The sequence below is a fragment of the Trypanosoma cruzi genome, genomic scaffold (genome assembly GCF_000209065.1).
Source record: "Trypanosoma cruzi strain CL Brener 1047053517009 genomic scaffold, whole genome shotgun sequence".
Classification (NCBI taxonomy): Eukaryota; Euglenozoa; class Kinetoplastea; order Trypanosomatida; family Trypanosomatidae; genus Trypanosoma; species Trypanosoma cruzi.
The window spans coordinates 27,367-43,126 of record NW_001849417.1 but is presented as its reverse complement, the minus strand read 5'-3'; the positions used below and the strand labels follow the sequence as shown (position 1 = coordinate 43,126).

At 48.3% G+C, this 15,760-nt stretch overlaps 8 protein-coding genes across 8 annotated transcripts, besides 33 other annotated features; all 8 read left to right on the top strand.

Annotated features, from left to right (window-relative positions):
* Nucleotides 1-15,760: part of a sequence feature (heterozygous, Esmeraldo-like haplotype) that runs on past the window's edge.
* Nucleotides 104-207: a sequence feature (A-rich).
* Nucleotides 434-1,336, top strand: Tc00.1047053506661.10 (fatty acid elongase, putative; the record flags this gene model as incomplete). The annotated part of the gene is made up of 1 exon (XM_808877.1): nt 434-1,336. One exon carries the CDS (start codon nt 434-436, stop codon nt 1,334-1,336), a length of 903 nt encoding a protein of 300 aa, XP_813970.1.
* Nucleotides 1,338-1,363: a sequence feature (AT_rich).
* Nucleotides 1,398-1,427: a microsatellite.
* Nucleotides 1,428-1,447: a microsatellite.
* Nucleotides 1,515-1,552: a microsatellite.
* Nucleotides 2,321-2,347: a microsatellite.
* Nucleotides 2,436-2,509: a sequence feature (T-rich).
* Nucleotides 2,537-2,572: a microsatellite.
* Nucleotides 2,586-2,617: a microsatellite.
* Nucleotides 2,730-2,749: a microsatellite.
* Nucleotides 3,077-3,099: a microsatellite.
* Nucleotides 3,221-3,244: a microsatellite.
* Tc00.1047053506661.20 (fatty acid elongase, putative) lies at nt 3,248-4,087 on the top strand (the record flags this gene model as incomplete). Its single annotated transcript, XM_808878.1, has 1 exon — nt 3,248-4,087. One exon carries the CDS (start codon nt 3,248-3,250, stop codon nt 4,085-4,087), a length of 840 nt encoding a protein of 279 aa, XP_813971.1.
* Nucleotides 4,130-4,191: a microsatellite.
* Nucleotides 4,266-4,288: a microsatellite.
* Nucleotides 4,359-4,405: a microsatellite.
* Nucleotides 4,522-4,556: a microsatellite.
* Nucleotides 4,558-4,635: a microsatellite.
* Nucleotides 4,664-4,687: a microsatellite.
* Nucleotides 4,849-5,718, top strand: Tc00.1047053506661.30 (fatty acid elongase, putative; the record flags this gene model as incomplete). Its single annotated transcript, XM_808879.1, has 1 exon — nt 4,849-5,718. One exon carries the CDS (start codon nt 4,849-4,851, stop codon nt 5,716-5,718), a length of 870 nt encoding a protein of 289 aa, XP_813972.1.
* Nucleotides 5,814-5,853: a microsatellite.
* Nucleotides 6,308-6,330: a microsatellite.
* Nucleotides 6,414-6,450: a sequence feature (CT-rich).
* Nucleotides 6,599-6,740: a sequence feature (GA-rich).
* Nucleotides 7,053-7,095: a microsatellite.
* Nucleotides 7,147-7,172: a microsatellite.
* Nucleotides 7,201-7,710, top strand: Tc00.1047053506661.40 (hypothetical protein, conserved; the record flags this gene model as incomplete). The annotated part of the gene is made up of 1 exon (XM_808880.1): nt 7,201-7,710. The coding sequence occupies one exon, from the start codon at nt 7,201-7,203 to the stop codon at nt 7,708-7,710; it is 510 nt and encodes a 169-aa protein (XP_813973.1).
* Nucleotides 7,769-7,804: a microsatellite.
* Nucleotides 8,056-8,094: a microsatellite.
* Nucleotides 8,271-8,293: a microsatellite.
* Nucleotides 8,461-8,481: a sequence feature (AT_rich).
* On the top strand, nt 8,502-11,492 carry Tc00.1047053506661.50 (hypothetical protein, conserved; the record flags this gene model as incomplete). Its single annotated transcript, XM_808881.1, has 1 exon — nt 8,502-11,492. The coding sequence occupies one exon, from the start codon at nt 8,502-8,504 to the stop codon at nt 11,490-11,492; it is 2,991 nt and encodes a 996-aa protein (XP_813974.1).
* Nucleotides 10,043-10,078: a microsatellite.
* Nucleotides 11,502-11,551: a sequence feature (A-rich).
* Nucleotides 11,720-12,877, top strand: Tc00.1047053506661.60 (hypothetical protein, conserved; the record flags this gene model as incomplete). The annotated part of the gene is made up of 1 exon (XM_808882.1): nt 11,720-12,877. The coding sequence occupies one exon, from the start codon at nt 11,720-11,722 to the stop codon at nt 12,875-12,877; it is 1,158 nt and encodes a 385-aa protein (XP_813975.1).
* Nucleotides 12,191-12,228: a sequence feature (GA-rich).
* Nucleotides 12,900-12,932: a microsatellite.
* Nucleotides 13,105-14,184, top strand: Tc00.1047053506661.70 (hypothetical protein, conserved; the record flags this gene model as incomplete). The annotated part of the gene is made up of 1 exon (XM_808883.1): nt 13,105-14,184. One exon carries the CDS (start codon nt 13,105-13,107, stop codon nt 14,182-14,184), a length of 1,080 nt encoding a protein of 359 aa, XP_813976.1.
* On the top strand, nt 14,535-15,713 carry Tc00.1047053506661.80 (hypothetical protein, conserved; the record flags this gene model as incomplete). The annotated part of the gene is made up of 1 exon (XM_808884.1): nt 14,535-15,713. The coding sequence occupies one exon, from the start codon at nt 14,535-14,537 to the stop codon at nt 15,711-15,713; it is 1,179 nt and encodes a 392-aa protein (XP_813977.1).

Below are 15,760 nucleotides of genomic sequence, written 5' to 3'. Positions count from 1 at the left end.
TGGGAGGTGGGTGGTTGGGTGGGTGGGGAGGGGAGGGCGGCTGCGTCCATTTGCCATTTTTTTCTCCGTTGTTTGCGTCACTTTTTTGCCCAAAGCTGTCGATAAAAGAAACCAAAAAAAAAAAAAAAGAAAAATCAATAAAAAAGAGGAATTATTAAAAAAGGGGAATAATAAAAAACAATAAATAAAATAAAATTAAAAAAAAAACCTTTTGACTTATTAATAACTTTTGGTTACCAATTAAAATAAATCGAAGAGAAGTAAATCAGGGTACATATATATAAATATATATTTCTTCTTCTTCTTTTGGGCGAGGAGGAAGGCAGGGCAAAGCAGGGTCTGTGCGAAGCGAGCATCTATTTGAGCAGGAGTGGTATATATATATATATTACACTACAAGGAGAACCCTGCGTCTGTGTGTATATTTTGGGAAATGGCAATTGCATGGATGGACTCGTACACCCGATGGGCGGCGGACTTCCGTGGCGAACATCTACGGAGTTGGATGCGTGATCACACGGAGGTGCCTGCTGTTGCGGTGGTGCTGTATCTTATCCTTGTACTGTACGTACCTGAAAACGTCATGGCGCACCGCAATCCTATAAAACTGCGTTTTCTGAACATGTTATGGAATCTGCTGCTCACAGTGTTCTCTATATGCGGGGCGTACTACTGTTTACCGCGACTGTGGGAAGTCCTCACGTCACCGCGCATCAGTGGGCTGATGGCTGACCCCAATTTGGGCCCTAATGCCCCTCCACCAAAATTGCCAGGCAGCTTTTATAACTCGGCCTGCGCATGGAACGATAAGATCTTCTTTGACGGCTTTGTGGGATTGTGGGTAGCTGCCTTTGTTCTTTCTAAGATTCCAGAGATGATCGACACGGTCTTTCTTGTTTTTCAGAAGAAACCAGTGATCTTTTTACATTGGTATCATCATGCCACGGTGATGCTGTTTTGTTGGCATGCATACGCATACACCATTTCTAGTGGACTGTGGTTTGCGACTATGAATTACTGCGTACATTCCATCATGTACTTTTATTACTTTATGTGTGCCTGTGGGATGCGCAAAGTTATTCGCCCTATTGCCCCTCTCATTACAATGATGCAAATTCTTCAAATGGTGGCAGGGACTCTTATCGTTTTGTACACTTACGTAAAGAAGCAGTTTATGGGCGAATTCTGTGCCGTCAATAATCCAAGTTTGCGAATGGGACTCCTGATGTATGTCAGTTACTTGTTTCTCTTTTCGCAGCTGTACTATCGCAGTTACATCAGCCCCGCGGCGGCACGAACGCTGAGGATGGCGAACGGGGAGAAAAAAGGAAAGTAAGAAAAATATATATATATATATAATTTTGAAAGGAGAGAAAAAAAAACGGAAGGACGATAGCAAAAACGAAAAGAAAAAAAAAAAAAAAAAAAGAGAGAGAGAGAGAGAGAGCTGGACGATGCAGGATCCAACAGGCGTGGGAAATTTCTGTATTATTTGCTGCTTTCAGTGTCATGTTTTATCATTATTATTATTATTATTATTATTATTATTGTTTGCTTGTTTTGAGGGAGGGGAAAAAGATGAAGTGAGTTTGGTGTATTTTATGTCTGCGTGTTTTTCTATAAATATATTTTTATATGTGTCTGTGCATGTGTGCTTGTGTGCTCGTGTGTATTCATTGGGCCGAAGGAGGCTGCCAAATGACACTTCCATGCACATATTCATTTGTATTTATGGATTGGAGAGTAGGAATGGGTTGTCACACACCGACACACACAAAAAGTGTGCGTGCGTGCAATATTTGTCTGCGTGTTTGTGTGTTTGTTGGGGAGGGCGGTGAGAGGGGAAGAGGGAAGGCGGGGAGGTGTTGGATCCGCGGCTGTGAAGAAAGGAAAAAAAGGGGGGCATGCAAGCAGGGAGGGGAGGTCATGCTGTATGATGTCGACGTCGTGTGCAGAGCAAAAAACAACACCTTTTGTCTGTGTGTGTGTGTATGCTTGGCTATCGTGTTTCTGCAACACAACTCCCCGTCTCTTTTGCCTGCATGCAATGTGCATGCATTCTCTTTTTTTTTGTTGTTTTGTTTTTCTTGTCTCGCATTTACACGTGGTGGCCCTCACCCTAACCCTTCAGTAGCCTTGCTACTTCTCTCCATATATATATATGCTCTTATTTTTGGTGAAACTGAACTGATGTGAGGAGGAAGAAGAAGGAGAAGAGAAAAGGAAGCAAAAGTATGAATGATTTTTTTTTTTTTTTTTTTGAGTGCACTGACAGGGAAATATGCAGAATGGCAGCGGGATTGAAATGAGGAGGTGCCAATGACTGGCTGGCTGGATGGCTGGCTGGTGAAATGAGGCCGCGGTATTTAACTGCATATTTCGTCTATTCATGTGTGTGTCTGTGTGTTGGTTTCATGGCTCTTCTGTTATTTATATTCTTTTTTTTTTTTTCTTTTAATCCCTTGTACCCTTTCCTTTTATTTTATATTATTTTTTTTTTTTTTTTTTTATGCATTCTTTGCATGGGCCGATTTAATTTTGTTTTTTTTTTTTTTTTGTATTTGTTTCTTTTGGCGAGGGGCTTATTTATTTATTTATTTTTTTTTTTTTTTTTTTTGCTTTAAATTCGATCAAGGGGTGGGGGTGGGGGGGTGTTGGAGGCGGCACCGTGCATGAAAGACCGTTGACTCCTCATTCCCTGACAAATCCCTACACTTTTCTCTTGTTTTTTGTTGTTGTTGTTGTTGTTTTCTTTTGTTTTAATGGTTATTGTGATTTATTATGATTGTCGACGTGAACCGCGGTGCACGACACTGCGATCTCTCATGTCGTCTCTCTTTCCATTGCCATCTGTCTCTCCTTCAAATATGATATTTCCCTTTCTTTATTTCTCCCTTCTCACCCCTCATTGTTTGTGTGTGTGTGTGTGCCCACAGACAAGGAATGCGTGTATATTGCATGTGTCTGCCTATGTACGCCTCTTCTTGTTTGTTTGTTGTTTGGTTGGTTGGTTGCCTCCATTGCCGGTGCGTGGAAAAAAAAAAAAAGAGAGAAAAAAGCCGGCGTTATTCCCTTTTTGTTGCTGTTGTTGTTGTTGTTTTTTCAAGCCCTAAAGCGATTTATTGTGCCTGTACGTCTTTTTCGGGAGGTGAGTTGAGTGGAAGAAGGAAGAAGCATCCATTTGTCTCTCACGCCCACTTCAAGATAGAGTGGAACGGTTAAAATAAAAAAAAAAAAAAAAAAAGTAATGTTTCCGTACGTTGAAGACTACGACGGCTATGCCGTTAAGAGACTGATGCTAGAGAACGTGGACGTTCTTGGCTACCTGAGCCTCGGTTATCTGGCACTTGTGTGGAAAGGGCCTGCTGTGGTGAGGCGCCTGAATGGGGAAACGAACCGTGTGAGCAACTCGGGGCTTCTTCGCTACGCCATCATTGTCTGGAACCTCCTGTTGTCGGCGTTCTCGTTCTTTGGCATGATTGTTGTGGTGCCGGCCTTTCTGACGAGGATATCCCAGCGTGGCATGCTGCGGGCGTTATGTGGCAACAATGATGAGATGTTTTATCGCTCCTCCGCGGGGTTCTGGATCGGTATGTTTGTGCTGTCAAAGGCACCGGAGCTTGTCGATACCATGTTTCTGCTGTTGCAGGGGAAAACCCCGCCGTTTCTGCACTGGTACCATCATGTCACGGTGTTGATATTTTCATGGCATACATATTGCGATCACACCAGTACAATGGTACTGTTTGCCGCGATGAATCTGACGGTGCATTTCATCATGTACTTTTACTTTGCGATGTGCGCTTGTGGCTTTAAGAAGACGATGCGGAAATTTGCGCCGTTTATTACGATGCTGCAGATTTTGCAAATGGTGGTGGGCAGTCTGGTGACGACGTACTCGGCGTACAAAGTGTACACGACGCCGGAGGGAGCCGCGCCGGGGTGTCATGTCTCCAGGGCCAACGCACGGATGGGAGTGATCATGTACATGAGCTACCTTTACCTCTTTTCGGAAATGTTCCTGAATTCCTACGCGAGGCCAAAGAAACCCGTGGCCGACCCGACAGCCGCAGGGAAGAAGGTGTGACTTGCGTGTGTTCATGCACATAGAGGGGAAGAGTAATTATTGTTTTTTTTTTTTTTTGTTTTGTTTTGTTTTTGTTTTTTGTTTTTTTGTTTTTTTTGTTTTTTACAAGAAGGAGGCAAATAAAAGAGAAAAAAAAAAAAAGGCAAGTTCTTTTCTTTTTGTTGTTATTTGCATCCTTTTTGTTTGTTTGTTTGTTTGTTTATCGTAAAGGAGAGAAAGTGGCGGTCTTGGAGTTCATGCCTGATGACTTAACGGGATACATGCGGGAAGCTATATATATATTTATATATACATGTGTGTCTGTGTGTGTGTGTATGTTTTTCCATGCATAAGGGGGAGGGACGTGCCTGCCGAAGAGAAAAAAAAAAAAAAAAGGAAGAGAACAGAATTGAACGAAGAGCGGGATCGCTGTGGGAGAACTTTTCTGATGCGTATTGTTGTTGTTGTTGTCGTTGTTGTTGTTGTTGTTTTATGTGTGTAAACTTGTATATCTGTCATTGTGTGGATTATGGCGTGTATGTAAGCGTTTGTTTGTGTGTGTGTGTGTGGCACCTCCTGCAATTGGTCCCTCAAACGTTTTTTTTTTTTTTTTTTTTTTTTACATTTTCTGCAGAGTTTGACTACCGCAATCTGCTGAGTAGCGGACACAAGGGCAAGAAGCATTTATCCCTAAAGGCATCCTTAACCTACAACCACATTTATAATAACTCACACACATTTATAGAGAGGGAGAGAGAGGCCATTTTATTACACTCAAGAAAATGGAATTTGTGCAGAATTGGGACGGTTACGCAGTCCGCGATTGGATGATTCGGAATGTGGATGTGGTGGGGTATATTTCTGGCATTTACCTCGCATTTGTTTTCACTGGACCAAAACTCTTTGCGAAAATTACGGGCCGCGATGGGGCAACATCTGTAGCACCCGCAAGGCAAGGTGTTGCAGGTGGCAGTGGGTCCAAGGCGGTACGTCGTGCCATGGTGTTGTGGAATTTATCCCTCTCTGTCTTCTCCATATTTGGCACGAGCACTGTCACGCCCACCCTTGTCAGGAACATCATGAACAAGGGATTCTATGAGGCAACCTGCACATTTAACGATAAGGAATTCTACACGACGGATGTAGGGTTCTGGATCGGCGTGTTTGCTCTTTCCAAGATTCCTGAGTTGATGGACACCATATTTTTGGTGCTTCAAGGGAAGTCGACATTGCCGTTCCTTCACTGGTACCACCATGTCACGGTGTTGCTCTTCTCGTGGCACACTTACTGTGTTGGAAGCTCAGGATACATTTGGGTGGCGGCTATGAACTACAGCGTGCATTCCATCATGTACTTGTACTTTGCTATTGCGGAGATGGGTTACAAACACGTTGTACGTCCGTGGGCATCTTACATCACCATCTTGCAAATCTTGCAGATGGTCATGGGCTGCTTCGTCACCTTGTATGCGATGCAAGAGAGCCACGATGGCCGTGGTTGCGGCATGACATGGTCAAACATGCGTATCCAACTGCTGATGTATGCCAGTTATCTCTATCTCTTTTCGGAAATGTTCGTGAAGGCACACGTGCTTCCACGATGGGCACCAGTCGCTACCCATGCCAATGGCTCCTTGAAAAAGTCTAGCTGAGGTGTGCAGGTGACTGGCGTGGTAGTGTGCGGGCTGGGGAAAAGGAGAAGAGGAGAAGAAAGGGGTCACATCTCTCTTGTCAAATGACTCGACACTTTTTTTTTGTTTTGTTGGTTTTTTGTTTTGTTTTGGTTTCGATATATTTATTTATCATTAAAGAGACACAAATAACGCATAAAAGGAAACAAAAAAAAAAAAAAAGGAACTTTTTGTTGTTGTTTTTTTTACAGGTGCTTTTATCCTTCCCGATCCACACACATACTGTCAATTATTAATTATCATTAATTTATTTCTTCGCTGCGTCTGCACGGGTGAATGGAAGGAGGAGAGAGTTGAGAGTTGGTGGTGGGGAGGGGGAGGGGGAAGGAACGAACATGCATCGGAAGAGAAGAGGAGGGAAAGAAGGGAAAGTGTTGACTGAACGGCTGGGAACAAGCGGTGGCCACACGATGGCAGCTGTCCAGCGTATTCCATGCGTGCCCTTTTGTTTTCTTACGGGGTGTTCGATGGCAATTGACGTGTGTGTTTTGCTCTTTTTTCTGTGTGTTTGTGTGTGCGTGTGTTTTGTTTTGATTTGGGCTTTATTTACTTATTATTATTATTATTATTATTGGGGGGAGGGAGGGGTGTATAAGAGGGAAAGGGGGAGGAAAAAACGCAGGTATCAGTTTGTTTGTCTGTTTTTGGTGATTGCGTCTCCCCCTGTCTCTCTCTGTCTCTCTCTTTCTGTCTGTGTGTGTGTGTACTTTTGGGAGGGGATGTCATTTTGGTGAATTCCTCGCCATTTGTTTTCTGTTGTTGTCTTTTGTTTCCCCCTTCCCTCCATGCCTTCTGCAATGGTGCCACGTGTAACGCAGGGGGATGTGTGTGTGAAGAGGGTGAAACAAATAATAGGAGGAAAAAAAGAAGAGAGGGGGGAGGAGGGGGAGGAGGGGAAAGAAAAATAAAAAATGAAAGGAATAGAGGGGAAAAGGAAGAAGAAGGGGAATACACTTAGTAAGCAGAAGAGAGAGAGAGAGAGAGGCAGTGTGCGTGTGTTTTGTTTCTGCCTCGTTGTTCTGTTCATGTGTGTTTCTCTGCCTGTCTGTCAGCGTACACCCTTTTTTTAAACACCGCTTACTTTTCTGTCCGTGTCATGTATCTCCTTCTACCCCTTTCTCTTTCTGTGTTGTGTGCCTTCTGTCTTTTTTTTTTTGTCTGTGTGTGTCTGTGTGTTTCTGTTGTTTTTGGGGGGAGGGGCTGGCGGTTCTACGCGTAGGAGTGGTAGTAGCTGAAGTGTTTGGGTCGTGGTCTCCGCACTCCGCCACGGGGGAAAAGGAAGAACGCTTTAGGAAATTATTATTATTATTATTATTATTATTATTATTATTATTATTACTTTTTTCTGATTTGCCGGGAGGAACAGTTTGGGGTTGGGGGAGGGGAATTCACACACACACACACACACACACACAGGGAGAGAGAGAGAAACGAGGAGAAGAAATGATGTTTCTTGGGGAGTTGGTCTGTGCGGGGTGTCGGAAGATCATCAGCTACCCGCTAGGCGCCATCAGCTGTCGCTGCCGCAACTGCAACACCGTGAACGCGGCGCAGAACATGCATCTTGAGTGCGGCGGTTGTGGCCAATCCATCCTTGTGCCCGTCAACACACTGACGTTTCTCTGTCCCTGCTGTGCCACCGTGACGGACATCCCGCAGTCGCTGCTGCCACGTGTGGAGAATCCGTTTATTATGGGCCTGAACGGGGAATTGTCCAGCAAGACCATCTACGTCACGTACCCGCACGGGAGCTCAAAGAAGAGTGGGCTGATGCAGGAGGCGGAGGGGCCGGAACGACACAAGTCTCGCGAGGAAGAGGAACACGAGATGGTGACGGTGAATAAAAACACAGCTGCGAATGACGGGGAGGAAAGTCCACGGCAAAAACAGCAGCGGCGGCGACAACGAGAGCAACAATCCATGGTGATGGTTGTGGGGACGCGAATACTTTAGGACACTGGCCATGTTTCCATCCTTCCTCCTTTTTACTATTATTATTCTGTTCTGTAAGTATATATCTATCTATCTATATATATATATATATGTAGTTGCTCTTTTTTTTTTTTTTTTTTTGTACACATGGTGGGAATGTGAGGGCTTTCCCTTGCCCACTATCTCACCCAGTTGACATGGCCGTAAAGTGGCAATGTAGGTATTGCAATTCCCGTCTGGTTGGGTGTGAGGCGGTAAAAAAAGAGATAGAATGCAAGCCGAAGCGAGTAAAATTGGTTTTGTGTTATTTTGTTTTAGCGTTTTTTTTCCAATTCCTGTGTTTGTGCATGTCGGTTGCGTGCGTCTTTGTTATTATTATTATTATTATTATTATTAATTATTATTCTTGCGTTTCCTTGTGAATATAATGACTGCTTTTTTTCCATCACAATTATTTTCTTATTTTTCTTTGACCTCCCCGTTCCGCGCAATGAGTGTTCAATTTTTACGTGTGCGTTCGATTGCCTTTGTAGGGATTTATGTGTACCGTCAGAGAAATTCTTGTGAAGTAGACATGTGCGTGCTTGTTTGTTTGTTTGTTTGTCATTCATGTCGTGTGAATCTTTTTTCTTTCATTCTTTTTTTTTTTTTTGTGTGTGTGTGTTTGTGTGGTTTATTGCTATTATTAATTTGGCGTCATCTGCGAGTGTCTTTGCTGCTGCCCTTTTCTGAGGGAAGGGGGGAGGGCCGTGGCGCACACACACACGGAGGAAATTAAAAAAAAAAAAAAAACAGGGGAGAGAAGAAAAAAGATGTTTCCCACACTTGTGTCTTTGGAGCACGCGGTGCGGGATATCAAAGTCTTCGCCCATGAACAGCAACAGAGATCGTCTCTGTCGCTCTCGACAATTTCTTTGACGCTGGCCGTGGCGCCTGCCCTTCTCGCACGTCTTCTTAACGGTATCGAGGAGGCCTTCACGCCCGAACCACTGCTGGGTGCCGAGGCCTTTTTTGAGGGCGTTGCGGTGCCGCTGCTCCACCACCTCCCGCGGAAGCACAAGACACATTTCCCAATGGAGGAAACACTGCGGGTACGGCGGCCGGAGGCTGCGGATGCATTTCGCTGCTGGGTGGTGCATAGTCTCAACACCGCGGACTCCCTGTATGAGGCGGCCGCGCTGCTGCTGGTAGGGCCAATCGTCAAGGACGCCACCGGAACTGTTGGGCAGGAACAAATTATGGCGGTGGGTGAAGGGAAAGAAAAAGCGGGTGATTTTTCCCAGTTTGGAGCGGAGCGGGTGCGACGATTGAAGGAGTCTTTGGGGCCACACACAACCTTCTTGAATGGGGGTTATGTGATGCAACTGCTGTCGCTCCTTCTAAGGGTGTGGCATCCGGGCCCAAATGGAGCCGGGCCGATGGAAGGGAAAAGTGTGGCGGTGCAATACGGCTTATCTTTAGCGGAGGCGTTGCCGTTATTTCGTGAGGTGCCACGGGAAGTACACGTGGAACGATTGAGACTGCACCGTCGAAAAAGGAAGAAACGGCGTGTATCGACTGCTGCTGCGGAATGTGCGAGCGAAGGCGATGCATCGCAAGAAAAAATTAACGCGTCATCGAAGACACGCGTGCCTGCGCCGAGAAACGGTACAGAAGAGGAAGAAGCATCCGATGCTGTTATGCCGCTGTGGTCACGTCTGAAGGACATCATGCTTTCGCAACGCAGCACGGTGGGCACCGGAGGAATGCTTGGGCATACGTGTAACCACACGACATGCGCCAATAGGCATTGTTACTGGGATGGGGATGAATATTGCTACGTGGCTGATGCATCCACACAGACCCTGAAAAATGATGTGTGTGGTGATCCCCATGAAGAGATTGTTGGCAGGGAAGAGGAGGTGGTGGAGAAAGGTGTTATGAATGGTAGTAATGGTACGAGATTGATGACGCAAGCGAAGCCTGTTTCCCTCAAGTGTGGAGTGGCAAGCGATGGAAAACTCTCCTCTCAAAGTGTCAGCACAAACACAGAGCACCCCTCATCGTTCATGACATTTGTGGAATTGTTGGATGCACAGGAGCAACTCGAAAGAGCCCGAGAGGAAGTACGGCAGAAGGAGGAAAGTGTACAGCTGCGTGAGTGTGGCCTTGCGGAGTTGGAGGAGGACTACAAGGAGAAACTAGAAATGCTCGTCCATGTTCTTCATGGGACGAGGAAAATTTACAACGAGCTTGTCATGGCTTCTGTGACAGGATGTGGCGGTGCGACATGTGAAGAGGAAGCTCCCAGTGCTGCGGCGGTGCAGTCCCGCCTGCTCAACCTTATCGAGGTCATTTATGGCAAGCCAGACGGAGAAGAGGAGGAGGAAGAGGAAGAAGAAGAAGAAGATGGGAAGAGGAGGAGCAGGATGATAGCAACGAAGCCTATTCCAGACACGCCGGCGTCACGCGCAGCAGCCAAGCTGAAAATTGCTCAGTATGAAAAGCTTCGACAGAAGCAGCTGCTCCAGGAACGCCAGCATGCGATTTATGGGGCTGTTACGAGTGCAGGTGCTACTGGAGCTACCGGCCCTATTGTGCTCACACCCTTAGAGTTCCCTCGTTCACTGCAATTGCGGCGGCAAGCATACCTCTGCCCTGGGTGTGGCATTGCGTTGGGTGGTACGGTCAGATCGGGGCTTTTTAGGATTAATAAGCCACATCGATGTCACTACTGTACACAAATTTATTGCCGTGAATGCCATGTGAAGCAAGTGGCAGTGTTGCCGTTTCTCGTTTTAAATTCGTGGTGCTTCACGCCTCGGAGCGTCTGTAAACGCGACTACGAGTGGCTGCAACAGAATTGGAGCATGCCATGGTACACTGTGGAGTCGGGGGAGGGGAAGATGAAGCAGCGGTGCTTTCATTCAGTCGCGTCGCGGGATTCTGTGCAACTAGCGAAGGTGCTTCGCCACTGGTTCCTCCTGTGTGCACAGATGGTACGGGGCTGTACGGAGCCCCTCTCGGATAAATTGGCGATGTTGCTACAAACCTACTACGCCGAGACGGACGTCACTTATTCCCTCAGTGATTTGAGTGGGTTGAAGTACAGTGAAGATGTGGGTACTGCGTTGCGGGAGCTACGCGGTGGCAATGTTTTGGGGCCGGTAGATGGGGTGACAAGTCGAATAGGCTCAATGCTCATTGAGCCATCGTTCATGGCAGCAACCGTCGGAAACGTTATGAGTGCCGTGTCATTTGGACGTCTTTTGACGTCGTGGAATTTGGACAGGAGCGTCGCCGTCGCAGAACTGGAGGAGAAGCACACGAAGCATCGTCATGAGTCATCACCGGGTGTTGCAAGAGGAGAAGCGGGAGCGTCATTGGCGTCCGTCGAGAGTGACTCGAGCTTGGCGCATTCCATTTCCACAACGGTGTCGACCAACGCATCGAAGGAAAATGAGCGGCAGGACTTTCTCGGCTACCTGGCAACACAGATTCGGGTGATGGAGCAGCATTTGCATCGCGACTGCCCCACCTGCGTGGCGCGAGCGACGACAGTGTGTGAGTTGTGTGAGGGGCGAGACGAGGGGGCGCGGCTGCCTCTTGTGGACGCCGAGGTGGTCGGTGTGCGGCTTCTCGAGAGGGGGGCAGTCGTGCCGGGCGAAGAGGAGGACGCGCCACTTCTCCGGCTGGCACGTGTGGCGATACAACTCGTTCGCGGTGATAGCGAAATGAGGAGGGATGTCGTGGCGTGTGGAGAATGCGGCACGCGGTACCACAAGGCATGCCTGGCGGGGGCTCGCTGCCCGCATTGCACTTGAGTAGCTTTCAAAAAAAAAAAAACGAGAAAAAAGAAATACAAAATGAAAAGAAAAAAAAAGCAGAATTCCTTGTGATGCTATTATGCGACTCGTCAACCGTTTGCTTTGTGAATATTTTGACTGGCGTAATTCAAGTTTTGCATATATTTATTTGCAGAAATGGAGAGAGAAAGAGTATGTATGTGTGTATGTGTGTTTTTTATGTTCCTTGTGTTCAATGCGCATGAATGATGAATAAATTCGATACGACACTTTTTTGTTCTTCCTTTTTCCCTTTACATAACAAACTGTGTACATGTGGGCTATGCCGTTCTGACTGGAAGGGTGAGAAGAACGTTGACTCACTGGTAGTGGGTAAGAACATGGCGGAGGTGGGAGGGAATAATGTGGACATTGACGAGCTGGTGGATCATTACTTGGGGATTCCCGTAGCAGCCAGGCAAGGATCCGTGTTTTCTGGTGACAATAATGATGACACGCACCCGCAGCACATGGGCGGTTTCTCGACACCGCAGCTTATCGGTGAAGACAATAACAAGTGTAGTGAAGTAGATGGAAATCGTCAAGATGTTCTCACCAGCGGCGGTGGTGTTGATTATGATGACGAGGAGGAAGGTGATATTGAGGCCCTGGTGGAGAGCATCCTGCGTGGGGAACCTCCGTACGATGAAAGTAGTCTTCCGCCACCACCGCAGCGGGAAAGAGAAGAAGAAGTGGAAGAGGAAGAGGAAGAAGAGATGAGGGCATCCCAAGAAAAACATTCTCCGCCAGTTGGAATTTTTAACGCCGATCGCATTCTCCACCCTACACGTTCTACGTCGTCTCGACGCAGCAACGCTGGTGGTGTGGACCGCAGAGAACATTTACTTCGCCGGCTGATGTTATGGCAGGAAAGACGGGATGCCAAACATATACAGGCTGTCTACGAGGCGTTGCTGCGGGAACAGGCGGAGTGTCCATTCCAGCCGCGCGAATCGCTGGCTCGTGGCGGCAGCATTGAGTGTGACTTATCGAATCGTGTCGAGGAGGTGAATGGCGTGGATGGCTTTCTGCAGCGGATGCGGGAGGCACGGGAGATGCGTGAGCAGAAGCAGCGCGCGGAGGATGAAGAGGCCCGTCGTTACGCGGACCACTCCACGTGGAACCCGCGAGTGACGATACCGCGGCCGTTTCACCTCGGGATACGGTCCCGCACGATGACGGCCGCCGCTTATAATCACGACACCTTCAAGAAGTACGCTGCGCAAATCCGGTTGCAGCTGCAGAACGAGCCGTCACAAATTGAGGGCCCATCGGTTCCCAGCGGGTTGTTTTCTGTTCCCGCCAGCGCACTGCTACTTTCGCACGTCTCTCACCGTGCGAGTTTACCGCAGCGACCTGTATGACTATTTTATTTTTTTTTTGTTTTGTGTGTGTGTGTGTGTGTGTGTGTGTGTGTGTCAACTTTACTTTTATTAGTTGCGATGGTGTTTGGCCGCTGCTGCTGCTGCTGGTGGTGGTGTATTCGCAATAAATGTGGATTTCCCGCCGCCTCTTGTGTCATGGCGTGAGGCAATAATAAATCTCCCATCACTTTGTTTTTTAAGTGGCAGGTTTGAAAAGAAAAGAAAAAATGCGCTCCGTGTGGTTGGGCTGTAGGAGCATTGTTAGCCCGCCACTGTGGCCTCTACGACTGCGGCATTCTGTGCACGTGGGTGCTCACGGGGGTCATGCGTTTAGGATGTGCTCCAGAAGCGAAAGTGTCGTTTCTACATGTGCCATGCGAGTGTCGCTGCGGTGGCACGGCACCACGACCCCTCCGTCTGCTTCTCCTGAGGGAAGTTCAGGTGCGGTGCATTCTGTTCTTTTCGCCGCCGGTCACAATGATGAGGAAGAAGCCTCTTCGTCACGGTCTTTTCGCGGAACAGTCCGCACCGTCCGTCTCCACAACATGCCGCGAACATGGCTGCATGAGGAGGTGATGCAGTTTCTTCACCAAGTGGCGGAGCACGCGGGTATCGATCCCCCACCCGAGGCTACACAGGATAATGGAACGGAAGGGAATGCAAACAGCAAGGAGCACGAGGAAGAAGAGGAAGAAGATATGACATCGGCGGTGCCAAATGTCACTTCACCTTTTGTTGCACGCATGCACATCCCTTTTGGACGTCGCACGGGTATTGTCTGCGGCCCTCCCATCATTCAACTCACCTCGGATGCCCTTGCGGGTTATCTGCTGAACGATTTGAATTTTGAACCGGACGACTACCGCAGCCGTATTTACTTTACAGAGTTGGTGAACGACAAATATCACGAGGCAACGAAGATGGTGAACAAGGATGAGGCGGCGCTGCTGGAGATGGAGCAACGAGAAGCCCTTGAGTCACTTGAGTTGGACCGCTACTTGATGGCCCCAGACCTGCTATATGACATTGCGAAGATGCGGCAGAGGCGACTTGTGACGCGACGGTCAAAACTACTGCTTCACACCTTCGCCGATGATGACAGGCCTGATGAGGGAGAGGACGGAAAGGACCAGAGTGAAGTGAAGGATGACGACCCGACAAATGAGAATAAAAGGGTGCGGTTAAGAAGACATAAGAAGTCAAAGAAAACATTGCGATGTGTGGGAGAATACAAGGAGTTGGGCCGTGGCTCCGTGCACAGCGTGCCACTCGCGCTGCCGTATGTGCAGGGTCGTCGAGGGGTATGACACATGGAGAGACAAGATGCCGTGGTGTTTGCGATGCAATTTTGCTGTTTTTAATCCCCATGAAGGCAATGGACCTCCGCTTAAGGCGACGACTGGTCCATAGCGACGTGAATTCTTCTATTTGCCGCATCACCCCGTCATTGTTGGTATTTCGTGCTGGCTAACGCCTTGGGTTTCTTTTCTTTCCTCTCTCTTTCTTCCTGGCACCCCCCACGTGACTACCCCCTGATGTCATCCTCCACAATGTTTTGTGAAAGGGGCGCGCAGTGAAGGACGAGCCGGTCGCTGTTCGAGGCTCCAGGTTTGAATACAGGGGGGACAAGGAAGCAAAATAAATACATCGGAACCACATGGGAAGACAATGGGGAATGAAAACTGCATGGGCAAAGTCGTTCTTTGTGCCGGAGTTTATTGCCGCGGCTTCTGTCCACGATGTGGTGGATGCCGTACAGTTTGAAGAGGAGGGGGGAAAAGGGCGAAGCAGCAGCGCCTCTCGAGCGCTCCGCGTGAATAACAAGGGATCAGTTTCAAAGGTTGCAGTGGCTGCATCATGGCGATGCACTCGCTGTGGTTCTGTTCTGAGGGTTCCAACCAATGCACACACGGGGCGGCCGTCGTTCTTCATCCTCGCCGAACACCTGGAGGGCGTTTCTTCCTCGGGGACGGCACCCATCACGGGTGTCGAGCCATGCCGGGTGGGTCTGATACGCTACGCACCGAACAACGACCCGCACTCGAGCGTCAGCGGTGAAGAAGGAAGGAAGGCATTGAACGCACTGCAGCAACTGCTCTTTGGGGAACCCACAGAAGAAAGTGGCAAGGCGAACAATGGTGGTAGCGGTGAATTCCCTGTGCGCGTGTTTGTCGCCGTTGAAAATCCCAAAACACCCGCCAATTTGGGTGGTATTCTGCGCGCTATTGGCTGCTTTGGGTACTCGGGTCTCATCTTCTCTGGCACTCGTCTACTGGCGGCGCTGAAGCATCGTCCGGTGACAGACACACAGGCAGCTGGGTTTAGTAGCCCATATGTTGCTATCCCCGACATAATAAACCTATTTGAGGTGCTAGAGGGCGCTACTTCCTTTGAGGCTTTCGTGGTTGCGGTGGATATGATTGATGGTGCCACCCCACTGCCGTTATACCGTCATCCGTGCCTCCATGCCCTGGATGGCGGTGCCAGAAAACGGAGTCGATGCACGTTGCCAAATTTGGTTGTTTATCTGTTTGGTCCAGAAGATGGATCGATCCGACAAGAGGTACTTGCTCGCTGTCACTCCGCTGTGTTTCTACCCACACAAGGCAGTTTAAACCTCGCGGCGGCAGTGAATGTCGTGCTGTATGATCGCTGCGCGGCACAATGGCGCTTGACGGCCTCCGATGACGATATGACTGCAAAAGCAGCGGTGGCGGCATCACGTGATGCTGCCGCACGTTGCCTTCGAAGCCGCAACGCCAATAACTGGACATCGTGGTGTGATCCCCATTCTGTTGCTGTTGCCGTGTCTTCATCGCAATCTGAAAAAAAATAAGCGGGAGACGGAGCGAGTTGTTGCGTTGCCTCCATTTCTTCCTGTTT